This window comes from Diceros bicornis, chromosome X (assembly GCF_020826845.1).
Source record: "Diceros bicornis minor isolate mBicDic1 chromosome X, mDicBic1.mat.cur, whole genome shotgun sequence".
NCBI classification, from domain to species: Eukaryota; Metazoa; Chordata; class Mammalia; order Perissodactyla; family Rhinocerotidae; genus Diceros; species Diceros bicornis.
Genome location: NC_080781.1, coordinates 118,361,959 through 118,389,650, shown reverse-complemented (window position 1 = coordinate 118,389,650; position 27,692 = coordinate 118,361,959). Strand labels below are relative to the sequence as shown.

Genomic DNA, 27,692 nt, shown 5'->3' with positions numbered 1-27,692 from the left:
CAAAATGTGTATGCCGGAGTTGGTCAGATTTCTGTGGCTGGAGCGATCATGGATCTGACCCAATGTGACATTTACGCACATTAAGAATCAGCATCCTTTCTCCTAACAGTGCTGTTTTGTTGTCCGAATCCCTAGGGTTAAAATAAGGATCCCTGGCTGGCCTGTGAAAGCACTGTAACTTCTTTACTAGCCTCTGAAAATACGTGGCTGCTTGTCCTCTCCACAGGCAGATACACTGAGAATTCTTAGGCTATTTCCCTGTAAGACAGGAAATGACAGGACAGGCGTAGCTGTGAAGACTGCAGCAGTCAAGTGAGACCCAGTGACATAAGCCTCCCTTCTCACTTCTTCCTCATCAAGATCACACTTTGATTTTTCACACAACATATATTTATTCAGAAAAAAATTTGCAATAAATTATAATAAAAAAGACACGAAATACAGAATCCCACTAGCAGCTTTGCTTAGTGACCAAGACATTTTTGGGAAATACAACAAACAATTACAGAATAAGAATCAGAAAACAGTAAGAGGGAGACTAATGCAACGTCACCACATGGGTTTGAACCATTTCTTCCCAAAAACAACAGATGCAAAGTCCTTCCATACCAGTTGGATCTGAACTCCTTACTTCAGAGGAGCTATGAGATAGTACATTAGAGGTACTTAGGAATTCAAGGTTGGGGTGCTGGAGTAGGCACAGTAGGGAAGCAGATTGCTATGTCTGCTCTATTTCTTGTCTCCCCTACCTAGAGATTGTCTGAAACCTTCAACCCTGCGTACATCCCAGGACCAGAGCTAGAAAAAAGGTTGAGGCAGTAAACCAACTTAGCACATTTGCCTTATGAAGAAAGAGCTAGGATGTACCCAGCTGCATCTTTGATCACCCAGAGGTCCCAGGTTGGCAATATACCAGAAAATGTGCCCAGGACAGGCATTTCCCTCTCTTTGCGTTACAACCTTGCCCCAGCTTCTATAATCTGCCTCTCCGGTGATCACTCGCTAGCCTAGTGGAGATGACAAAAGTGTTCTGCTTGCAGTCTTCCGTTAACTAAGTTCAACACCCAGCCCCCAACCTATCACATATGCAGCTATTTGGCACCAGTAACTTGACTCCTAGTTCTGTAACTCCCAATCAGGAAAGGGTTTAACCAGTATATCACAGGATACGTACCTTTGCTTCCCCCAAAGAACTCAACTTAGGAGATGGGGGAATTGGAGAACCTTCAGTGGTGGTGTTTCCCCTGGCTCTCTCCTTTGATGTGTTAGAAGAGTCAGGAGTCAACGCCAAAGACTGGACACAGAGCCTGTATGTTAGGCTCCTTGGATTTAATGTTAACAGGCAAGAATGAGTCAACTCAGGGTGGTTTTAATGAAAGAAAACCAGGAGGAAGTCAATTGCATCCGGCAGTTCTACAGTCAGTGGCTGGTGGCTGGTTTGCCAACCAACATAGATTAATTAAAAAAAAAAGGCTGCCCCACAGAGCTTGAGTAAATGAAAAGCTCAAGGGTTGTCTAGGGTGGGAGAGAAAGTTGCTTGGTTGGTCCCACTGTACAGTCTCTTTTACACAGCACTAGATAAGGTGACTGAGAGCCAGGGGAGCTAGATGTAGAGCCCAGAGTCAGCCCTGATGAGGGAGGGGGCAACATCTGGCCCTTGGTACTTTTGGAGACTGGAGAAGGGGGTCCTAAAGGTAATCTTCAATACCCTTGCTGGGGAAAGGAGCAGTATCTCTAGAGAGGCTCAATTGAGGTGCAGACTCCCTTTTTGACTGTGGTGCAAGTGTTGATCCAGAGGTGGATTTCACAGTGGGGGACGGGTCCCATAGACACCCAGGATTAGATCTAATGTAAAATTTAAATAGGAACAGAAAGGGATGGTAGGAAGCAGGACTTGTCAAACATGAATGTTCTCACTCTTGAAATACTCAAAGTGCTTCCACTCTGATTGTGATTCTCTCACATCAATGGGAGGTCATCTCTAGTAGTCCCTAAAGTTCTGCTACTAAATATGGTCTGAGGCAAGAGAATATGGTTCCACCCAGTGCAGATCCATGAAAAGGCCAATGCTACAGAGACATACAGGTGCATTGTAGTAGAAATGCACAAATGCATGTAACAACCACATGTATATGGTTAACTCACTACTGGGGACACCCAAGGAGTCACTAGCCTCACCCAGACTTCCTTTGACATGATAGTACTAGTGGAGTGGAGTGCAAAGGGGTGATATGGGGAGGGGGTGGGGCAAAAGTGCTTTAGACAAAGGACTACGGACAAGTGTGAGCTACAGCAAGTAGTGCTTGTAGGCCTAGAATGGGAACAACTCAGAATGTAGGCCTAGGATTCTAAGGACAATAATGACAGCTGGGCAGGAGGGCAACAAACACATCCCCAGGTAAAGGAGTATAAATACAGATCTCTTTGCCTTATAAAGAGAACACAAAAACACCAAAATATGGTAACTTTGGCTTGGCAATATAAGTCTAAAAGTATTCTGCAGTGTAGGATATTGTAGGGGAGGGATTAGGAAACTCTTTTTCCTTTTGCACTAGAAACAACTTTTTCACGCCAACAGCCTAGAAAGTCTGCAATAGACCCTTTCTGTGGCATGACTTCCAAATCATTCTGAAATACTTGGTGCCCGAGATCTTCTGTCTCTAGAATCTCGGAGAGTAGTAAAAGGAAAAGTCTTATTAGTCTTCATCACTTCCAAGCAGAAAACCCAGAAGGAACTGGATAGCACGCTGGCGGTCACTTTGAGTCTGTCTTGCCATAAGGTTGGGTGGAGGCCTTAGGAGAAGACTAGTGAAGAGAGTAGCTAGAGGGCGAGAGAAAGAAAAGGGGAAAACCCTTCGTCAGACACAACCTAAGCAAAGCCTCAGGGATGGGGGATGGGGGCCAGGAAATGAGAGCAGTGGGAGGGGAGTGACTGGCAGATGCCTGGACATGAAGGAAGGAATACACTGTACACAGACTGTCCCGGCCAACACCCCTGTGCGGCCATTCTTATGAAGTACTCTTACCGATCATGTTGGTGCTGACGTTGTTGTAGTCAGAGAATTTTAAGAGTTCTCGAAGGAATGCCATCAAGTAACGGAAAACATTTCTATGGCATCTTGGAAGCTGGGAAATCACCTGTTTTAAGAAAAGGGGGCGGACAGTGAGAAGAGGTGGAAGAAGGGAGTAAGAAGAGCTTACAGCTGCCAAAAAGGAGTTTATAATCCAAGGACAGGTCTTGTAAGGACAGGACACCATTCATCTATCACAACCTTCCTTTATTTACTCATGACCAACACATTACCTGTCAAAAGATAACTTCCAAGTCAGAATGGTCATGCTGTTTGGCCCCTGTCCACTCAATAACCAGGCCACGTGGTTATCAAACATTCACATGCACACTCTGCCTCACAAGCAGGTCTTTTCCGATCTCCCCACACAGGTAGCCATGGCATCTGCCAAGCTGAATGGTTTTCTCTGCAATGTTATTTAGCATGGAGGGGAGCTCCTCCCAATATTCACTAGTCTGATTCAGAGGTATTCTCAGCTATTGCGCATCAAAATCATTTCAAGATTAAAAAAAAACATCAAGAAGACAAAAAGAAGAAAGGCTCACAAGTGTCACCCACCCTTCCAGGTCATGCCAGCTAGAATCCCGTGTATGATCAGCTTCACCAATCTTACCCCAGAGTAGAGCTATCCACTCTACTCAATAGGCCAACTGGAAAGGGGTGGCAAATACAATAGGAAATAACACAACCTAAAATTTAAGGGTCCCAACTCTCAATGTTGGTGTCCTGCCATGAATAACAGATCCAGACCCATCCTACCACATAGCTGTCTTCCCATCTGGCTTTGTAAAACTGGTGATTTCTCTATGGGGGAAGCTGCCCCAAACACATCTTCAGAGCAATAAAACTCACCTGCCGGCAGATCTGGGGATCCTGAGCCGAGTCAAGGCATCGCTGATAAAGCTCATAACAGATGACGGGCTCTGGCAGGGCTTCCAGGAAAATGAGCAGGGCTTCAGCCACAGAGTGATTACTGCCAGCTGGATTGACTTAAGTCAAGGGAAAGGGGCTCCAGGAAAAAGACTACACCGAGACCCAGTTGCTCCCTTCCTCAAGCTCCCTCAGGGACAATTTCCTTCTTCTTATTCAGGGCACACTGATCCTAATTGGGGTTTGACATTTTATTGGTCCAGGTACGCTGCAGGTGAGTTTTTATAGAACTGATCAAAGACTCTTGGGAGGTTTGGCCCAACTTGAGAGTCAGGGGAATATAGCCTGCAGAATGACAGTTCACGCTGGATCAGTCCTTGAAACTAGTCATCAATGTTTCCCATCCTCCTCCCTGTTCTAGTGACAGTACACGTGGTGGCTGGAGTGATTAAAGGCCTGAAGCAGAACACTCCAGTGCTGTGGGTCCTATGTTCCGTGCCTATTAAAAGTTGCTGTTACCTACTCCTTGATTCCTTTTAGTAACAGTCTGATGCAGAGAGAGGTCAAAAGTTCCTGAAAGGAATTGAGAAACAACTGTATCGTCAATGATTACCTTATAATAAAACACAATTGTGAAGAAAATAAAGATGAAAACACAAAATTCAAATGTAGGTAGGAAGAAGAGTTTGGCAAGTACTCATCCAGCTTCCTAAGCTTTTGTTGAAAAGGATACGGATTGTCTCGGGAATGCTGGTATCCAGACAATCAATGATCTGCTGTAACTCCTCCTGCATTCCAGGGGTTTGGAACAGATCCTCCTACCAAAGAGGTCACAATGAATGGAACAAGGCAAGATAATCAGCCCTAAGGTTCTGAAGACCACCCAAGAATGAGGAGAGCAGCAGGAAGCAAAGGGAAGGGTGGTATGCATATGTATTCATGATTAGGAATGGAGGTGTGACAATGGCACCTTTTCCCTTTATCATCTCTATAATCCATGTGAAATTTTATTTCAAACCAGAAAATTACCTTCAAAAGTTTTAGCCTATACCTGATATGGCAGGGGACCGGATGGCTAGATCGGGATACCAGGTGTTCCCACTTCTAGACTCTTGACAAGAAGAAGGCAGAGTGCAAACAGTAGAACTGCATTCAAATACTGATTCTATGGAATGCTACGGCAGGAGTAAATGATATGTCCATACCAAACCCTGCTTTCAAGTTCTATTATTCTTCAGTAGATAAGAAAGCATTATCCTTCAATTTAGTCCCAAGAAATTTCTCTTTTTGGGGGGAATGAGTGGGGGGTGGCTAGTATTTTAGATAGGATTTAAAAGAAAAATGAGGACCAAATTAAAGAAATGGGCTTGAAGTTTGCTTTGGACTTTAAAATCTGCAACGCCTAGGTGACAGCTAAAGCAGGCATTATAGACTCAGGTCCACAGCAGTCCAGGGGAAAGCGTGTGTAGCCAGGAGACAGGCGTGCTCAGTTCAGGCCCCAGCTCCGCCACTATGCTTATGCCGTCGTCTTAGGTAAATCACTTAGCTGGCATGCTTCAGCTCTCACGTCTGTAAATAGGGATACCTCCATCTGCCCAGGCGATCTGACAGTGCTGCTCTGTGGAGGGAGCTTGGGAAAGTTAAAAGCACTATACTGACACGAGGTATTATCATTTCCCACTGGACTCACATACCTTTCAAAGCTGCAGGGCAGGCCCACTCTCACCTACCTGGTGACAGGCGTATTTGAATAAGTGATCCACCAGAAGCCAGATCTCCTTGGGGACCTTAAGGGGTCTCTCACTGGCACCTTCATCCAAGGGAACCATCTGCAGAAGGGATTTCTCCTAATAGATGAAAAGGGATGAGAATCAAAGGCATCTCAATAAAAACTTCTGTGTGTAATTTAATCTTCAAATCTTGCTTATGTGGGTATAATTTGATCTTCATCTCATGATTTTTCGTTCTTTTCTCACTGGGGACAGCCCTGGTCAGAGGGCACTCAATACTGATTCCCACAGTTAAAGGATCTCCTTTTCTAGATGCTTCACTTAACCGTTAAGCATTTCACTTGGGTTTATTATGTTTATCACATGGATGCATCAGATGTTGTAAATCCTTTCAAGGGTGACACTGAGAACCAGTGCTCCAGCAATACAGTCACGGTAGAGTCCACACACCACCGGAAACTTGTGGACCATTAAATTACAATTGTTAATATAGTACTTTGAGAGAGCAGCATCTACTTCGGTTTTTGTTGACTTGAACTTATTCTTCCTTCAGGTCTCACCACAAACACTATACTTCTCATTGTTGATTTAAATGAGGTTCTCTGGTCCTCAGGAATTAGACAATTCTCCACATTAGACATACATACGTGAATATTTCAAGCTTGATAGAAGATCTAATCTTAAGGCACTAAAACTCATAAGCCTTAAGATCCCATCATACCAAGAGCTGGAAATACTATGAAACTGTCCAGGGTCTGAGTCCAGAAATTATTCTTTGTATTAACAGCTCAGCAAGGATTTCTCAGGGCTTTGATGCCTTTCACCTATCTTTCTACTTTCTGTTAGATTCTCCTGAAAGAATCTAAGAGAAAAACCCAGAAGTGACATAAATTAGATCAACAATTAATCTGAATTTGAAAATGGCTGGGGAATAAACTCAATTATCTTATGTTTATATAGTCAACTATAAATTAAATTATGTCAAAAAGATGTCTGAAATAGGTTAAAAGGCATCTGAAGGCAGCCTTCAGAAAAATCGTAGTGGAGAAAATGGTGACTAATTTTTTGCATCTTTCCCCCTCCTCCACCTCCAGCTAAAGGTCATATATTATGTACGTTCAACTTTAGGAAATTCTGTAAATTCCATCCACAACCCCCAGTCATGTCATGCTAAGGGAAAGAAAAGAAGCATTTCACTACTACTTTCAGAGACTGTGTACACTAGAGCAGAGCTGATGGCTCTTCTTAACATGTTCTTCAGTAAGCATCGGTGACCTTTAAAGCCGCTGTGCCTTTCTAAGGGAATGAGGAAGAGAGGGGAGCATGACAGTTAGTTACCATTTAAAATCTATTTTCTTCACATTAATTTTGCTTCCTTCCTTTCTTTCCCTGGGATTCTATCACTTGATATTCATGTTCCCTATAGCTGGCAGAACTTCTGTCAATGGCTCCACCACTAACTTCTTTCCGGTTGCAAGTATTAAATCCAGGCATCCACGTGATATCTGAGGCAAAACACTGTCCACAATGCACTCTGCTCACTTTCTGCACCAAATGCAACACATGGACAGCTTCTTTAGCAGATGCCTCCAAACTTACATGTATAAATTATTCAGCACTGATTCATGGACTTTTTAAAAAATCTGACATCCAGTTGGCACTTTTCCTGTACTAAGGCATTAAGGCAACACAAGGCACTGTCCAAGATGAAAAGGCAGAACACAGCCTGCTATTACCAGGGAAGGGCAGGGAAGCAGAGTTGTCACAATCCTTTGTGGTTTAAAAAGGTTAATAAAATGTCAGTAGGTTATACACATCATCCACTATCCACTTTCAAATTCATGTGTGATAATATGAAATGTCATACTTAACGCCTGTGAAGTCTAGAGAAAGATCATGCACAAGAAACAATACTTTTTAAAAAGTCTACAAATTATCCTGAACTCTAATTTTCAAAGAGAAACCAGGCCCACTTTGTCTAAAAACTAAAGCACAAAAACAGTATGCCAGCCCCACCATCAAAACACATTAAACTCCATCAAATGAGGAGGGCACGTTAGATACCGTGTGGAAGTGCTTTAAGAATGCTTTTCAAGCCCATGTTTCTCTACTTGATAGCCCTGTGTGGAGCCAGGCACTCGCCAGCTTGAAGATGGAGAGGCAGCAAAGCACTGTAGGAGTGCTTCACTAGGTTCCTTCACTAGGCATTCAGACACCCAGGTGCTAGTCCCCTCCGCCTCACACCCTTAATGTCAGGAGCACTATGACTTTAGCGAGTGTTGCAACATTCCTGGGCCTTGGCTGTGTCATCGATTAGAATGGAGAAAACACCTTACACTGTCTGAAGGCAGAGAGCTGGACAGATGATCCCTTGTGATCTTGTTCAGCTCTATGATTCCATTCTATGCTCTATTTCTTGACCATATCTGTGTATTCTTTCAGTAATTAATCATTATTATCACTAACCCCAAATCACTCTTACTGCAACAGAAATCCACTTCTGGTTTTTACTATCATTGGAAATGGAAGACAGTTAAGTGGTACCCTCCTCTACCTCATGAGCTTTCAGATACATCAAGACAGCTCTTTAGTTACTTCTCATTTCAAAAGTATAAGTCTGGAATCTTGAGTACTATTGCTTTTATCTACTGGGTCTCAATGACTTGACCAGCGCAGTAAATATCTTTCCTGTACTTCAGACACACTTTAAGACAGCTGGTGGGAATTTGGGGGATTCTCATGGAGTTAAAGGTCTCTGATATGGGAAAGCCCAAGGGACAAATTCCAGGGACCACAGTTAAGTGTTAATCAAGCACAGGGAAACGCACAACCACCAGCGGATTGCATTACCTTTTCTAGGAAGCTGTCTTCTTCCTGAGAGCAGAGCAGGAAAAGAAGGTCATTGATAGACAGAAAATGATTAGAATTAATTTACAGAATTAGAAACAGATCAGTATTATTAGAACTCACTAGCTTACTACATACATATGCTTTAAACAGCTTTAAATTCTTCAGATAAATCATGATTATTGAAAAAGGAACACATTCTCATATGCAAAGTTCTCTATTATGCATACCAAATTTTTGCGCAGTTTATTGAGACTATCACTTAAGAAATACACATGTGCAGTCTTAAACTTTTGTTTTCTTTGGCAGCTGCCAGCTGACCCGCCCACACGCCCACTGATGTCTTCTTTTCACGTGCTGCTTGGAGGCAGGCCCTGCTGCTGCACTGTGCGGTTTCTCACCTCACCCTAACTGCACATCGGTGGAAGGATTTGGTTGTGAGCCAATGGCCATTCGGAAGGAGATGGTAAGCTTGCCTCCCCTCCACTGCCATTCCTCTCACTCTAGCTAGCCTCCTAAGCATTACCCCACACTCCTCTCCATCTCCACACACCCACTCCCCTTCTCAAAGGTCCCCAGAGTCCCCAATTTGGAGGTCCTTCTGAAATGTAAATTAATGTCATTTCAGACCTTTGTGGACCAGAATATCCATCATTCTCCCCTACTGTGTTTTCCTATAGGGTCTAACAGAAATAAGAGAAGCAGGGAAGAAAGTACTTTTTTTTTTTTTAAGTTTTTCCCCCAGTTTTATTGAGAAATAACTGACATACATCACTGTATAAGTTTAAGGTATAGAGCATGATGGTTTAATTTACATATGTGGTGAAATGATAAGAAGGTACCTTTTTAATCATCTCTGCCTTTTGTGCTATTATTACAATCCAATAACAACAACAATAACTACAGCACCACTAAGAGAGCACCTGCCATGAGTGGGAACTGTGCAAAGTGCTCATATACGATGTCAGTTAGTCTGGACACATGTGCAAAGTAGATATTATTCCTATTTTACAGATGAGGAAACTGAGGCTCTGAGAGGTTAAATTATTTGCCCAACGTCATGCTATTAGGTAGTAAGGGGCAGAATCAGGATTAGAACTCATGTCTGACTCCACAGTCATTACCACTATGCTTCCTTAGACAACTCAAAAAGGCCAATCTGACTGCTTCCCGGACAGAGAGGCAGGGGAAAGCTGTGAGAACGTACCACTCAATAGCAAGCTAAAGACAGTGAGAAACTCCAGTTATAAGGCACCATGGTTAGTGGAAAGAGCACAGGCGCTGGTGTTACACAGTTCTGGGTACAAATCTTCGTTCTGCCTGATATTAATTTTGTACAGGCCTCGGGCAAGTTGCTAAACTTTGTAAAGCCTCAGTTTCTTCATCTCTAAAACAAGGATAATAATATTTACCTCATAGGGACAGGGAAGCAGCCTAAAACCCGAGGTGGTGGGGCAGTGGTGGTGCAGTATGCCAGCAGAAGGCCTGGGTCTCTCAAAGCTCCTCACACCTCCCCAAAAACTCCCAACTGGAATCCTCCCAATCCCGCCATGGGCCACCAAGAACCTGAGTACAAATCACACATCTCAGGTCTGAGAGAAAAAGGCAAAATCTCCATCTTCCTGTCAGAGATGTGCTGGGGGCTGAGGGAGTGAGGGAGTACGTGTTTCCTGACACTCCAAGTGGTAACACTGAATGCATTTCCCCCGAACAACTGTTATATATGCTGGGTAGGTTTTTTAGTATTATTAGATACATTATGAATTAAATATGCTTTTGTGGGTTTACCTAAACTTTTAAATACCACATATAAAATGAAATAAAAATAACCAGAGTAATAGTGCCTCATAAAGTATACAGTATTTACAGTATTGTAATTACAATGCTTTTTAATGTGAAAGTTAATTCAGAGTGCCAAACATGTAACTTAACACCATTTTGGAGCACAAGTTTTTCTAAAATTTAGGACTATTTATTAACAAATAGAGAATCCGCCTGTCTGAGAGACTTCTCTATTTTCCCTCCCATGAATACATGCCACATGATACGATGAGCAAAACTAGGCAGAGTTTTTACATACTAAACCTGTCAAACCAGGCCCTCAAAGAAGTTTTCTTTGAGCAGTGACCATCTACCAGTGCAAGGCATGGTACAAAATGCCTTTGCGGGGGCGGGGATGAGAAATGAGACTACATAGAGGAGAAAGACAGGGTCCCTGGCTTGAGTTTGCAACTGAGTTGGGGTAAGGAGTCTCAGAATTTATGGCCTGACATTGTTATAACTCACAAATATGAGTTCTCAATAAATGGTTAAAACAACAAACAAACAAACAAAACAGGAGTTCAAAGGAAGGAAAGATGACTTTCAGCTGGGGCTCTCAGAGGACTTTTCACAAATGAGACCTAACTAGCTCTTAAAAGATTCACAGCATTTTAAAGGGTAGAAATGGAGAGGGGACATTATAGGTGGAAGGGGCAGAAATAAACAAAGGTGCGGGAAGGTAGGTAAATCACAAGGTGAGATTAGGGAAAAGTTAGTCATCTGATTTGTGGGGAGCATGGAGGGATGTTGACAAAAGAGCAGGAAATAAATCTGAAAAGCTATGTTGAAGTCAGACTTTGAAGGACCTTGAATGATAGGTAAAGCAATCTGGATTGCATTCAGCAGGCATGAGGGAGCCACTGACTACCTTTAAGCAAGGAAGTGATAGGCCCCAGAACTATATTACAGAAAGATCAGTCCCACAGCCCTGAAGAAGAAAAATGGAAGGGTAGGGAGATAGAGGCAAAGGGAATCGTTAAAAGGCTATCAAGGTAGGTCAAGGAGAGAGTAAACACCTTAACTAATAATGGGAAAATAATATTTTTAAAAAATGAATCGATACAAGAGAAAACTGTGAAAGAAGATTCAAAAGGACTTTGATTAGAGGCCAGTGGAGGGGCAGCAGATTTACATTGAGAGTTTACTTCTCTGGCTAGGGCATAAAGTAGATCTAAATTGCATTTATTTCAACATTAGGCTCCACTCTGAAAATAGAGACACCACTTAGCTCTCACTAATAAACAGCATACTCCTAAGGTAGTCCTAAGGTTGCTGCTAGTCACTTAGTTCAACTGACCTGCCCACTCTCTGCAAAAGGCTACACATCGATCGCATTAAAAAAGGGCACCTAGTTCAGGATTCCCCAAGTGGGGCAACACTGGCACACTACAAATGCATTGCAAATCACTCTTCACCCCAATATTCACCCTTAGGGGAATTTTCCTGGTGGTAAATGCAGCTAAAATAACGTGAAAGAGTCATTTAGAAGCAGATTCAAATTTAAAAATAAAAAGCGGAAAACTGACCGGCTACTGAAGTTCCAGAAAAAATTAGTTCATGTGAAATATAAAGAGAAGAAACACAAATACCATACATCTAACAGGATAAGAAATGAGTGGTTAGATCAGTAAGACAAAGTAAGTACCCAGCAGAGAGAGCACTGAGGATGAATTAGTCACCAAGTTGTTATTCTTGTTATTTCAGATTTTTGATAATGCTTCTAATAGACATGTCCCCAAGCAAACATAGTTTGCCCACTCATCCCTCAACTTTTTTCATCTCTGTATTTACAAGCCAAACCAGATCTGGCGAGTTCAAGCCTGGTCTCCTCTCCATTAGTCCAGTCTACAAGTAACACCAGAATGTTCCTCCAAATGTGTCACTTTACAACCACATACTACTCATCAAAGCCTTCTGATGGTTCTAGATGCCCTCCAGCATAAACCCATCCATTGAGTTTGAGACTCGCTATCCCCTGCCCTCACCCTACCTAAGCAGCTTTACACACTCTTATCCTTAATCTTCACTCTTCCAAGGGAAATCTTATAATTTTTCATACACAGTCTTTTCACTTTCACCTTCTAACCTTTATTCATAATGTCCCTTACGCCTGGAAGAGATTGCTCACTCAATATATTAATACATGTTTCTTAAATACTTGGACTTGATTCAAAATACTTCTATGGTGAAACCCAAGTCACTTTTCTAGTCCACTTTATTCTTATGTGGTGAACTTATTTCTAGTCATGTTAATGTTACATGTATCAAATATTCATTAAGGCCAAAATAGGCTGATTCTGAGACTTATTTTTCCGGAGATAAGCTGGTCAATCAATAAGCTTTTATGGCATATAAGGGCTTGAGTAAACAGAACAGGACTCTATTGTTAATACACATTACAAGCTCCATAACTCTTATGGATTTTCTAAATGACCTTCCAAAATATTGACTTACCAAACACACTGGACATTAGCCAGTAAAGGCAGTTAATGTTTAGATTATCTCTAACCAAACTCCCTATTAACCTGGGTTTAGAATTTAGCTATATGGGCAGGAAGAATGAAAAGGACTTATGCAGTTACTTCATTCGGCATTTGGTGGGAAGAGGGTGTGGCACAAGAATCTTTCTGAAACAGGACATGGAGAGTCAATGCAGGCACTGAACTCATTTCTGTTTTCATCAAAATTTTAGAGTAAATAATACAATAGAAGACAACAAGTACCATTATTAATAGCATCGTCTCATGGGATTTGAAATATCATCTTGGGTCTTGGAACAAACATGAACAAACCTAAGCAAGCATTTCAGAAGGTCAAAATCAAGTCAAAACAGAGTGGGAAGGTATTACGAATGGGGTACAAGCTAATCTTCGATTTCTCCTTTGCTGCCCCACACTAATATGGATAATTTCCTCAACAATGAGACACAGGAATTAAATAACACTGAAATGCAAAAGGCTGTGAAAAGAATCAGAATCCTAAAAGCTACAAAATAAAAGCTTTAAAAGAATAAATGATGACCACACACATATAATTTAATAAGAACTCAGCAATTTTTTAATGTAAAAATGATTAGGGTTCTGTTTTTTTAAACGTTGAATCATTTGTACACAAAAATAAGGAAAACGGCTTCCTACAGAGCCATTAACTCCATTAAATATTTTGGCTACTTCATATTTATGGTCAAACGTGGTTGAATTATCTGACAATATTTTAAATAAAATAAAATATTTTTATCCTGGTTGAGCTTCCTTTCAGTCACTTGAACACAGGACAATTAGGGTAAAAGGTATTACAATACCTCTACCAACTCTGGCCAAAAATAAAGCTAGGTTCCAGGTTATAGGAAATAAGGTGGGAAGAGGGAGTATGAAAGGATCAGTTTAAAAAATTACTGAGAGAAAACAATCAGACAAATTTAGGAAATGGACAACTGTCTTGGACTCTTAAAAAGTCACCATCATTAAAGGAAAAAAAGGGAGAACTGTTTTACTCTAAAAGAGACTGCAGAGACCTCACCAAATGTACTGCATGAATCCAGATCAGATTTTGGCTTTAAAAAAGCTATAAAAGAAATTCTTAGGACAACTGGAGAAATCTGAATATGGACTGGCTAGTTTTCTTAGGTGTAAGAATGATACTGTATTTATATATAGAAGTTGTCCTTTTTCTTAAGAGAAGCAGGCTGAAGTGTTCACTGGTGAAGTGACATCACCATTTAATTTCAAATGGTACAGCAAAAAAATGTATAGTCTTTATATGTATGTAAGGTATGTGTGTATTCATTGTACTGTTCTTTCAATTTTTCTGCACATTTGCCATTTTCATAACAAAAAAATTGGGAAAAAGAAAACTGGGAAATAGTTGTTGGTATAGAGGAAAGGGGGCAGGGAAAAAAGGGAAACAATTTTGTTTAGAATATATTCTAAAAGGTAAAATACTAAATTTGAAAGACAGGAATATGATGGTAGAATAAAAAACAAGAATCATGAAAAACAACAGAATGTCAGGATATGAATTTCTGAAGAAAATGGTTCTCTCTCAGAGGTAATATATTTAGTCATGAGGGCTCTAGGGAAACAAGCATAATTCCAAGAAAGAATGCTGGGACTGGACTGAGTGTTTTAATCTGCCATCTGAGTCATAGCTAAAACAATTCTATGGCAACAGAACAGATCATACTCAGACAAGCCAGCAGCCTGCCTGCCGGTCTAGCCCTCCCTGCTAGATGATACAATCACTGCTCTGGCAGGCTGAAAGGATCAATGTGAATACTAATGGCAATGATAACATATGGCTGTCATGTCACCTAATTTTCTTTGGTAAAAGACCAAGAATATCCTTTTATAGCCCAAAAAGGTCTACACATAAATCCAACAATATTTTCATTTAGAAGAAAAGTTCTTAATAGGATGAACTTGTTCCTAAATCAATTCATGTTACTGAAGATAATAAGCATTTCTTCCATAAGAACACTGATATTATAGCTTGGGGTCAAGGAAGGGAAATCCTACTCCTTTCCTTTCTTTAGTGAGTCACATTAAACATATGACAACCTTCAATGCACACTATAATCATCTGGGATGCTGACAAAATGCATATTCCTAGGCCCCACACCCTGAGATTCTGATTCTGTTGCCAGAGGTGAGCCGGGGGAGGGACCTGTAATTGTGTAAGGACCCTTGGGGGTTCTGAGGCAGGGTCACTTACAGGTATCTGGGCTGCAACAAGCAGCCAAGTTTGACTTCGATTAGATACGTTAATAGAGTGAGGAGTACTAGACTAGGAGTCAGAAAATCTGGGTGACAGATTTGATACTAACTTATTCCACTTTGGACAAGTTATCGTCTCTGTGCCTCAATTTTCCCATATGTTTCATGAAGAGAATACAGCCTCCCCCACTTACTATACCTCACATACATGCTAATTTATGCCAAAGTAACTTGACAGTATGAAGAGCATAACAAATAAGCACTATATCTTTGAGAAGGGAGCCTTCAATCTAATTTGGTGAACTTAGTATTATCTATCATATTCCTGACAAGAGCTAATTGCCGACTACCCTCTCCTCTTTCCTTTTAGGCTTAATCTAATGAAAGTAGTCTAGAGTAAAGTGACATTCTTATTCTTATTTATCACTTGACAGTCCCCCACACCCCCACCCTCTGCCAAAACAGAAAGCACAGAGACAATGAGGACATCACTTAAATACTGTGAAAAGTATACCTAAAGGAGGTTCACGTCTTAGGATGTTTCTTACCAAGTCTATGAGTTTGGTAACAGGAACTTCTCGGATTGGTCTTTTCATTCGGCACAAAGCCTCTAAGGATGTACCAAAACAACTTGGGAGGTAATTTCCACTGATGGTCAAGAAGTAATCTTTGCCACGATCCAGGTGAAGGACAAGAATATCTTCAATCTTATCTTCCCCTGAGTTCAGGATGGTCACAGAGTCTTTGCTGACATACACATCAAGGGAAATGTCTACTGTCTCATCTGAAATGTAAGAGAGGACACATGGTAACAGAAACTTCTAGTGGAAAAGCAAAAAGGGGATGAGAACCAACAGAAGAAGTGTCCTCTAAAAAATCATCAAGTGACGAAGAAAAGATTGGACAAACAAAAGAGGTACCCCAATATAATGACAGTGAAGGTAAGAGACGTGTGGTTAGAAAACAGGAAGTTAAACAAAGGGAGGGGATGAGAGTCATAAGGAGATGGTACATCGCAAGCAAGACAATGGTAAAGGGAAAACTCACTTGGCTCCAAGTAGCCCTCAAAAGGTTCAGCCCGAAGCCACGGCTTGCAGTACTGGCTGTCATTAAGTTTAGGGATGAAAGAAAAATGGCAGGGAACCTGTCCATTGTTGCTGATCTGGAACTTCTCCTTTTGTAGTTGCCGAAACTTCACATTCTCAAACACAAACTGGGGAATAACAGACAGACACAAACATGCATCACTAGTAGGGGAAGTCAGTTGGATTATTCCATAGAGAATATGAATAAAGAATAAGGTAATTATTAACCAGGTGTGCAACTGCCGTATGCATTCACCAACTGAGCCAGCTGTACACCATCCTCTCTCAAATATTATTATACTCACACCGACAGAGGAGGACTTAGGTAGCTCTTGCTACTTCTCTAGGCTACTCTGATTGTTCCTGGGATCCTAAGTGGATAACCCAACTTTGGGTCAGGGTGTTCATCCCATGACCAAGACCTGGTTCCTGCGATACGAATTAACCAGCAACTCTGAAATATTAAATTAGAGCAGCTAACATCTGAGGGCTCACTTTGTGTCAGGCATTGTTTTAAGAGCTTTGCATGTATTAACTCGTGTAACTCTTGCAGCCACTCCTTTATCCAGAAAAGGAAACTGTGGCTGAGAGGGTAAGGCACTTGCCTGCGGTCATCCATCTACTAAATGGCAGTGCTAGGACTGGAATGGAGGCAGTTTGACTTAAGCATAGATGGTCTTCACCACTTTGCTATGTTGCCTTCTCTAAGTAACATGATTTCGCCTGGGCTAACCACGATGGGCAGTAAATGGGGCAGCCGTGTATTTTTGCTCACCTCCCTCCTGCTGAGTTCTAAGGAAGGAAGGAAGTCATTTTCCATCCTGTCCATGATGCGTACACTATCTTCAAACACTTTTCGATACCTCCGTTCATCCACAACCTTCACCTGAAAGAAAATGAACCCTCTTTTCAGTCTTACATACTCTTAGCTCATCTTCCTTTGAGATTACCTAACAATTTAAAACTAGTCATTACAGCAATCATTTAAAATAAACTGTGGTGCAAATAACATCCTCATACACTTTCTGATATCTCACTCCATCCACAACCTTTACCTGAAAGAAAAGAGATCCTTGTTTCAGTCTTATGTGCTCTCAACTTATATATCTCTAAGAGGCTAACAATTTTTAAAAGGTCACTAAAACAAACATAAATTACACTAAGCATTACAGAATCACACCCTTTAAGGTAAAGGTAAGGTTAATTGGATAACTTCCTGAAAAAGTTTAAACCTCTGTGCTAAGAAGCCTGGCAATAATAAATATTTGGGAAGAATATTTTCTCATTCCATTGATAAGTTATTTGGTGGTGGAGAAAATGTGACGATTGTGGTAAAAATGATTTCCTGTGCTGCACAAAATGACAGTGTCAAAACATACCTATTACTATTTCTAACAATGATCAGAAAGTGTTGAAACAGCAGAAAAATGATTAAAGCAAGCTCAGGTTATATGATAAAGGTACGTTAGTAAATGGAACCTATGGCCATTTTAGAAAATGGCTGACCCAAAATGCCCTGGATTAGAGCAAGTGTGACAACAGAGAAACAAATCATCTTGACCAATAGATCAAAAATCTCCCACCTGACACAGCACTTTCAGCTTCCTAATATAGCTGTGTTTTGTTAAAATTTCATACATATTGATGCCAAAAATGAACACAATTAACATAGCATTTTAACTTATTGAGATCCCAGTTTCTTTTTAGAATAGAGAACTTCACAAATTCAATGTCAAAAAAAAAAGAAAAAGATTGAGGCACACGTAGAGGTTGTAATGCAAATGTGGACAATAAGAACATTGAGGCCGAGCCAAATATCTCAAAGACTGGGAAGGTTTTTACATATCTGAACCATAACGATGAGAGAACTGAGGAGCAAGCAATCACTAGTGTCACCAGGGTTCATACTATAGTGTTAGGTTAAGAGGAATTTTATACTTTTTCACTACTTTTACAAAATTTTACAACTTTTTATTTCAAAAAGTATTTTACATATGTCATCTTATTTTCACAACAACCTGTGAGGCTACCAAAGCCAAGGATTCTTCTTCTCCTGATAGTTGAGAATACTGAGATACAAAAAGATCAACTAAGTTGCTCACTGCCACAGTTAATACCAGAGGTGATATCTGGACCTCTAGTGTAAGACCCTTTCTGAAATATGAGGTAAGCAACAGGATCAACTCGGATAGGTCTTAAAAATGCAGATGCCTTGGCCTACCGATCACAACTCCAGGGATGGGGTCCATGCATCTGCGTTTTTTAAAGCTCTCTAGGCAATTCTTATGTCCACCAAAATGTGAGAACCAATGCAACAGATCCCATTCACCAAAAGCAGGGGTGGGAACCCTATCTCAGCTTAACCTCAGCTAGCCCACAGCAAGTCTTCTGAAGTTAACTGGCCACTGAGCATTTGGCCCCTTTGTTAAAAGTCATTGATGCCAATGGTGGTAAAAAAAAAATAATGTGGTTTTTAAGGCCTCTAATCACAGCATGTCCAAGAGTCCAAAATATGGGGTGGTTACTCAATAAAATCAAAGCTTTTCTCACTGGGATATCATGATCATAGCCCTTAATGGCACAACAAGGATAATGAAGGGGAAAAACACCATAGAATGTCACCACCTGATACACCCATTTTAGAAAAGGAAATTTATTGACAAAATTAGGAATTAAGAAAAAATACAATGAGCTAGATCTTTATGTAATAACATGGATAGCTCTCCAAGACACACTATTGAATTAAAAAAAGAGCAGTTGCAGACCAAATCATATAGTATGAGACCATTTATGATATCTACACACCAACATACAAAACAATACTATATTATGTATGGGTAAACAGAAAAGCATATGCAAAGGTCTAAAACTGTGCTATCCAATATAACAGCCAGTAGCCACATATGGACATTTAAATTACTTCAAATTAAACAAAATTGAAAATTCAGTTCTCTCAGTTGCACCAGCCACACTTCAAGTGATCAACAGCTGCCTGCAGCTAGTAGATACTGTACTGGACAGGATAGATCTAGAACATTCCCATCATCACAGAAAGACTTATTAGACAGTACTGGTCCAGAAAGATATAAATTCCTAAGGATAGCTGGTCTGGGGAGTGGGGGTTTAGGCAAAGGTGGGAGTGGAGAATAGAACAGGGATTGAAGAACTTCAGCTTTATCTGTAAATTTTGTTTAAATTTTTTTTATTTTAAAGAGAAAGCACTTTTGAATTCCTGTGTAATTCTAAAGTATTAAAAACTAGAAAGGGAGACCTTTATTGAAGATACACAAAAATAAACAGGAATCATGGAAAAATTTTAAATATCTTGCTGGGAGCTCTGGATTAATATGTATGGAGTATTACAAATATTCCAAGATTCTGAAAAGAAATACAAACAAAAACTGAAACACAGCTGATTAAACCAAAAAGGTTAGTGTCTGTCTGGGGAAAGACATCTTTTTAAAAATGGTTTAAGAAAACTCAAACGAAGAAAACAGGGCAGCCCACAAGTACACAACTAGAAATTAGGTAGCCTGAAAGTAGTAGCTGAGGGTATATCTAGTCAGTAAGGTCTTTGGAACTATAGAGGCATTGTGGGGTAGTGGAAAGAGCATCTATAGGCCTGGGAGTTAGACTTAAGATTTGAATTTCAGCTCTCCTTCTAGCTGAATGCTCATAAAGAAGTTATTTAAACTCGTTGGTTCTCCATTTGTTCATCTGTTAAATGAGAAATATTTAACTCAAAGCATTGCTGTGAGGAGTAAATGAGATGTGTGTAAATTTCCTAGCACAGTCTCTGGCACATACTAGCTACTTTCTGAGGAATATTTACTATTATTATTATTTTAAAATACCAAGATGGACAAAAGTCAAGTCACGATTGCCTCAATAAAATTTAGAATCTTTTCTAAGACCAAGAAGTAATTTTGTACATAAAGGAAAAGCCTCAAAGTCATTCCCCTTTAAGACAGGAGTAGGATAAGACATGTTGGTGATAACCTATCTCAGAAACCCAAAAAATCGACATATATAGAGGAAAGAAATCTACCCTGCTATGCTCTTCCCATATCTTACCTCATTAATCTTAAGGAGGTACCATTGTTATCCCCATTTTACAGAGGAGGAAAGTGAGGCATAGGGATGTTACATAAATTTTCCATGGATACACATAAAGCGGTTGAGCTGGGATGCAAATCTAAGCAGTCTAGCTATAAAGCCGATCCTATCAAGCACTGCACTATATAGATTCTGACAGATTATGTAACCGCAGGTCTGGAAAATCTACAAGAAATAATCTAAATGTACTAGCTTTAATAAATTAAACCAATGAGATCCCAAGATATAACCTACGCACTAATAACACACAGCTAGAACATACAATGTGAAAACAAAAACTTTACTTACAACAGAGACAAAAAAAATAAATAATTGGCCACTAATCCAGCCCAGGATACATTAAAGTTAAAGAAAAATTTAAAACCTGTGCTCCTGGACAGGAAAACTTCACTATAGTAGGGCTGATAATATACCTCTTAAGATAATACACAGAGTTGGTGAGTTGGTTGTATCCTGACCAGTCTGTGCCTTTGCTCCTGCTGTCCCCACCCCTCCATCTGGAACCTCTCTCCCGGTGCTTCCCCTCCTTACTATCTAGCTGATGAAAAGCTACTCATCCTTTAAAACCTAGCTTTGAACTCTTCTTTATGTATAACGACTTTAGGAGGCTAAGGTTACTACCCAGCCATTATGCAGCAGGAGAAACATCTGTGTCACTAACTGGCTTGGAGCATTAAGAGCCATATGGACAGCATTTAGGAGGGTCGAGGGCACTAACTTCTCAACGCTGCAAATGATTATTTGGTTATGGAAACATTTATGGCTCACTGAATTACTGATCTGCTCTGAGTCTAAATAATGCTCTAAGAATAGATACTTAATACACAAACAAATGAATGAACAAACAAGTGTTTACCCCAATATGGAAGAGGGAGCTAACAGGCTTGTGGTCACTGGTTTTCAGTTCCATGTGACTCCGGTAATGAAGTTGATTAACATTTGTTCCTCTCCAAAGAATTCGGTCACACCAGGCTGGAACCCGACATTTCCCACTGTAAATAAAGAAAGGAATTATAAAGAGAACATACCACACAAGAATGTAATACCTACCACACTAGTTCAGACCTGGGTTAGGCCCTCTTGTTATATGCTTCTTCTCTAATGACTCCAACTATTATCTTCCCTACTATATTGCAAACTCTGTGAAGGGACTGTTTGTTTTGCCACTGAATTCCCAGTCCCTAGCACAGGATCTGGTGCAAAGTAGGTGTTCAATGAATAGTTATCTAATGAACGAATAGATGGTGCTTCTAAGATTAGGATTACATTTTCAACAATGTTCCCCCGGTGGTATAATATAATACCTTCTTAAAATATCCTCAGGTCAGGATTATATCCAGAACCCTTCCCCTTCCTTTGCTTATGAACTGCAATGACACTTTACAACAGATAGACAATAAAATCTAAAAAATCCAATCTTCTATTTCTAGAATGGGCTTAGTCTCTGGAGATGAGTAACAGCAGAGATTTCTCCTTTAAACCTGGACTTTTATGTATAAGTCTAGCTTCTTCTAATAGGGATGAACTAACATCTAAGTATTCAAGTTTGAACATATAAGAGCCCATAGAATACCAAGGGTAGAGAAAAAGCCTATTCATCATTCTATTAAAATAAGCAATACCCTGTACACCTGATCCAGAAGGTGACACAAATAAGTTCTTATCAGTAGCTCTTCAGTTGACTCCCCAGTCAGGTGAGTGGAAGAAACAAGGCAAAGTGTACAAGATCTGTCAGGTGTCACTTTTCACTTGCTGACTAGCTCCCTCAGAGCACAGGGATACAGACTCCTCCCCATCCCACCATAGTGCTCTCTGAGTCTAAAGAAGCTGAATATGCCCAGGGATTCTTTCTCTTTTAGGCTTCTGGGCTCAGCCAGCTAGGAAACCACGAGAAACAAAGAAATAAATAGTATGTAGAAGACAAATACATACCAGGAACGTACTGAGAGGGGCACTTTACTGGGGGATATTAGGAAATCAGAGGGCCCCCTAGACAGTGGTTCTCAGCTTTCTCTGGCAGTTGCAGAGGTCGGGCCCAGGCATCAGTATTTTCAAAAGTCCCCCAAGCGATTCTAATGTGTATTCAGGATTGAGACCCACTCTGCTGGAAGAACCTTTCATGGCTCTTTATTTTCAGCTTTGGGTGTCCTCAGTTAAATTGTTGAGAAACAGTTTGGAAAAAAACAGAACAGGGCAATAGGTAAGGAAAAGGAAATAGGGGTGAGATCAGGAAGGTAAAAATCTACGCAAGTTTGCTGAGGTGACAGAAATGAGGCACTGCAGGCAGCCCACAAAACTTCAACAGTCCTGACATAGAAGTAAACTTTCTTAGGATAAGCTCACTTTTGAGTACACGTGAATTAAAAACTCTTTTGTAATCGCACCGAGCCATTAAGTTTTTATATCTGCTTCTGCCATGACCTAAAAAATTCCTAGCCCTTCACCAATATGGAGAAATAGAAATAAGTTCAGGCCTTAACCTATTCCATGAGGAGGTTCTTATTATTTTACCTGGAATCCCATCGGTCTGTTTTAGAGTCATACTTATAAGTGGGGGTAAACTTGATTTCCCCTTCAATGAAGTCAGCAAAAGCTTTTTTCTGTGTGCGCTGAATATTTAGCTAGAGATAGAAAGAAGCACTACATAAGCAGGGTAACACCATCTTAATATAAGTAATAATCAGGTTGATCAGCCATTACTAAGTATCTAGTTCCACAGCCTTTGCAAATGTCCAAGTACGTACATAAAATTTCTATACCTTATGAATTAAATCTTGCCATTTCTATAGCATCTAAACTCACCCACAGATAGGCTTCTCATTATGAGTGCATCGTTTATTTTTTATTGCTAATAGTGGTCGGGTAAAATGGAAAAATGAAATCTGAATAATCACAAGTTCCCTGAAGTTGGACAGGAACCATTTAGCACAATTTTAATTTTAAAAAAACGCACACAAATGTTGAATGGCTAATTCCAAAAGCCAAATTCAGTCAATAGTGACAGATCGTTTTGAAAGTTATCCTCACTCTAATATTTTACCAGAATTACACAAGACTCAGAATTTATTCCAACTATACCCCCTTTGGAGGCAAGATAGAGGAAGAAATGCAAAGAAATTAGCCAGCCAATCTCAATGTGAAGGAAGGCACAGCCAAGAAAGGCTCACTGCAAAGACCATTCTACTGCAAAACACCTGAATTTTGACTATGTCTGAAGGTCAAAAAGGTTCACGTAAAGATTTAAAGACACCCAAATCAGTTGAAACATTTTCTTCCCTCAATAAGAAGCATTCACTTTTGGTAGTCAGTATCCATAAACTGAAGTAAGAATTCAAGTAAGTCATTTGCCAGGTTCAGAGGCAAATTTATGGAAAACTAGGTTCCTGAACATCAAGTTTTATATAAATGTTACCGAATCAATGCTTTTCCCACAGGTTGTTTTTTTGTGTGTGTGAGGAAGATCAGCCCTGAGCTAACATCCGTGCTAATCCTCCTCTTTTTGCTGAGGAAGACCGGCTCTGAGCTAACATCTATTGCCAATCCTCCCTTTTTTTTTTTCCCCAAAGCCCCAGTAGATAGCTGTACGTCATAGTTGCACATCCTTCTAGTTGCTGTATGTGGGACGCCGCGTCAGTGTGGCCGGACAAGCAGTGCATCGGTGCGCGCCCGGGATCCGAACCTGGGCCGCCAGTAGCGGAGCAGGCACACTTAACCGCTAAGCCACGGGGCCGGCCCCTTCCCACAGGTTTTAACATCTATAAACCCGCTTGCCCCAACTTCTCAATCAGTTCCCATCAGATCCCAACCTGCGCTATTTATCCCAGATAAACTTCTCTTCTGTGCTTCCCAATCCCCTCACAGGGCCTCCCTCTTTTACCTCCAAGCTGTTGCTAAGCCTGCCAAGTAATCATAGAGCAGCTTTCCCTGTTTCATCTGCCAAACCACATCAACATAGCTGAAGGCTCACTTCCTCCAGGAAGTGTTCTCCAATTAACCCCACCCATTCTCCAACTCATTTATACAAATCTCTGAAATCTCTTCTTGATACAGACTTAATGAATAAATGTTATGTTTACTTTTATCACTAACATTATCTCCCCTCCTCCCATCCAAGTACTTAATATAAGTGCTACAAACCTTGTGTGTATTCATTGCATCACTAGTCACACTGTTTTCGCAAGACAATGAGACCTTTCCATCTATTTCTAGAGTAAGACACACCTCCCATGCATCTATCTCATAAACCTAACAATTTTATCAGCCATCTAGGAAAGTATCTATAAAATGAAAACTTACTTACCTGGTCAAATTTCAAGAGTCTCTGAAGGTCATTCTTGTTAATAAGACTCTTCACTTCATTGGCATCAGGCATGCAAAGTCTATAGTTCAAATCTCCCAACCAGATGACAACACTGAGGATCAGGAAATATATGAACAAAAGTAGCAATTAGCAGGAAAAAAAAATCAGTGAAGAATGGAGAGAAGCAAAATGGATAGATGGTTGATAAGGATTCATTTATCACTATCTGACAAGGGGTAACTATCCTTTGGGGGCAAGTATTATCAACACTTGAGAGGGAATAGGGATTACAAAATAGGTGGGAGGAAAGGCACTCCACATAGGAAGAACACAGATGGGGAAACATAGTATATGTATGGGATTCAGAAGACAAGGAGTTAACAGCCGGAGAGAAGCATGGAGTTTATTTGCTGGACTAGCTTCAAAATTTTGCCTGGCTGCTTGCCAGGTCTCTAGGGGAAGAGAATCTGAACGTTTTCTGCCTCTCTGAGCCCTGACGTTCTGCAGGCTCTCCACTAAGGTCTGCGTGGTCTGAATGACAGCTCTCCCAAGCAGGGCCCACCAGTAAAAGTATGTCTACGGCTCTCGGCTATAGCCAATCTGTCTAGCCCTGCCCCAGATCTGAAGTCCAAGTCCCAGGCAGAAAGGAGACTGGCATGCCACGGGCTCCTCAGGCTCCCTATCACAGCAACAGGCCCCTAGGTGTGCTGAGAGCCCCACAGGGGAAACCTTGAAATCACCACACCAAAATGGATTCTCCTGTGAGCTATCTCAAGTCGCAAATGGGTCTCTTTGCCAATCTTAAATGCAACAGGAAATTTCTGGAATCCTAGGGAAATAAATTTAAGGAATTTCAGGGCAACTTTATGACCATTAATGTCAAGGCCTTGATTTTACTACCGTGAAACAGAATTCCATATGATCTTAATTGTTGTGACAATATGGAAACAGGCCGATATCACTACCCTTCCCTACTCTCTCCTCAGTTACCCTACTCTGTACTGATTCTACTACCCCTAAATTATCTTTTGTTTTCCTACTAATTCCCATTTCAAACCACTTATTCCAAATCACATCACCCTCTCAGAATTTTAATTACCAGTATTAATTTCTTTATAACTAATCATTTTCTACCACCCAATCCATCCCTCAATTGATTTCTGCTTCATATCCTTATTATGTCCCATTCTTTACTAACCTTTCTCTTTATATTATCCTGCTGATCCATTAGTGTCTTTAAATCTCCACCACCCCTATTCTTAATGATTCACAGACATTAAAATAAGGTGACTATACATAAATATACTGGCTTAGAAAGAGATCCACAATAAATAGAATAATATAGTCCTATATAACGAGTATGTGTGTGCTTGTATGTGCATGGAGAAAAGTCTAGAACAACACTATTCAAAAGAAATGTAATGCATATCACAGATGTAATTTTAAATTTTCTAGTAGCTGCCTTTAAAAAGTAAAAGAAACAAGTTAAAATAACAATAAATTTCATTTAACTCATCATATCCAAATTATTATCATTTCAACATGTAATCAATATTAAAAAATTGAGATATTTTACAATTTTTCCCCACTAAGTAGTCTCTGAAATCCAGGTGTACAGTTTATGCTTACAGCACATCTCAATTTGGACTAGCTACTTTCAAGTGTCCAATAGCCACCTATGGCTACTGGCTGTCACAGTGGACAGCACAACTCTAGAAGAATACACACCAAATTGTTAACGATGGTTTCCTTTGGAGATGGGGCTGGCTGGGGAGAGTAGAGGATAAGAAATGAGAGATTTTTACTTTTAATTTTATATTTTATTACAATTACAATGAATATTTCTATTTTATAGTAAAAAACAATAAAAACTGACTCCAAATGACAGACCCCAGCTAGTGTTACTCTTAGATGCCCACTAATAGAGCTAACCTTTCCAATGATGGCAAACCTGATTTCTCTGCCTCAGTGAATCTGCTATTCCTCAAAAACTCGCTCTTCTTCGTGACCCCAACCCCTAAATGATAATCCCTCACTCTTCACAGCTCTACAGTCTCTCATCACGTTTAATCTCTTCTCAGCCCCCCTACTCAAAGGCTAAAGGAGACTTAACCACTCACTCATGTTTCATGATGTTCAGCTGTGGGAGGGTCTGATTTGGGACCACGAAACTCATTCGTGCACAGATGTCCTTATAATCTTGATTCCTTCTCTCAAAGTCCTCCACATGGGCAGCCAGGTGGGAATTGACAATGCAAAAGGTAGTGTTGTGAAATACAAATCTCACAGCTACCCCACCTTTGTTTCCCTGTTAGCAAGAGTAATTATTCACAGTTAGTACGAAGACACAACTAGCAATTGAACTTCACGCCGACACAAATAATAATCAGGCTCATTTCCAAAGTAACTCACCATTTTCCCCATGATTCCAGTTCCAACTGTTTCTGTAGCAACATCACGGATATATCGACACTGATCCTTTCTGGCAAATATCAGGAGCATCATCCCAACAAGGCGGACTAGTTGAACCTATGAGTTCCAGGGAGTTAGAAAAGGTTCATGTTACTACTCTTTGTCACATATCTAACGTCCCACAACTGATTTTCCACCAATAAGACATAACAATGTCCAAATCTGAATCCAAATCCTCTAATTTCCCAGTGGACTCCATAAAGAGGAAACAAAATTTCTCTGGGGAAGCTTTAATCTGGCTCTGACCAGTGAGACTTAAAAGTCTTTAGGGACAACAAGTACACTCAGCTCTAGATCCATTATTTTAATCACTTTTTAGCCTACCAGGAGTAGGCAGCATTAAAAACTCAATTAATAAATATAAAGCCTCTATCCCAGTTTGTTCCTTTTGCCTCTCCTTCCTAGTTTCTTATTTCCAATTTCCTAAGAAATTAAAATTTATAAAATAGCAATCCTTTTTACTTTTATTATTTTAAGGTCTGTGAACTAGAGCTAGAAACATTTCTGAAAAACACATTAGTCAGGGACCTATATGAGAGGAATAGCATCTTCAGGAGTTTTATTACTTATATCAACTGCTAGAAGATGTGGACAAAAACTACTCAGACAGATGACTCCTTTTAAAGGGCTTAGTATGGTAGCCCTGTAATTAAAATAACTCTTCTGGT

The 27,692-nt window shown here is 40.4% G+C and overlaps 1 protein-coding gene across 4 annotated transcripts in view; it reads right to left on the bottom strand.

Annotated features, from left to right (window-relative positions):
* Positions 1-348: 348 nt before the first annotated feature.
* Positions 349-27,692, bottom strand: part of OCRL (OCRL inositol polyphosphate-5-phosphatase) — a 47,608-nt gene continuing 20,264 nt past the window's right edge. Inside the window, exons 11-24 of one of the 4 annotated variants that reach the window (XM_058536690.1) lie at positions 26,965-27,081; positions 26,673-26,860; positions 24,553-24,664; positions 22,764-22,873; positions 21,109-21,244; positions 16,912-17,022; positions 16,099-16,264; positions 15,600-15,835; positions 8,522-8,545; positions 5,672-5,788; positions 4,675-4,759; positions 3,924-4,051; positions 3,027-3,138; positions 349-2,821 (exon numbers count right to left, since the gene is read on the bottom strand). In XM_058536690.1, the coding sequence (XP_058392673.1) occupies positions 2,697-2,821; positions 3,027-3,138; positions 3,924-4,051; positions 4,675-4,759; positions 5,672-5,788; positions 8,522-8,545; positions 15,600-15,835; positions 16,099-16,264; positions 16,912-17,022; positions 21,109-21,244; positions 22,764-22,873; positions 24,553-24,664; positions 26,673-26,860; positions 26,965-27,081 (1,767 nt within the window). In that variant the 3' untranslated portion in view covers positions 349-2,696. The other 3 variants (XM_058536691.1, XM_058536692.1, XM_058536693.1) reach the window with 3 other exon arrangements.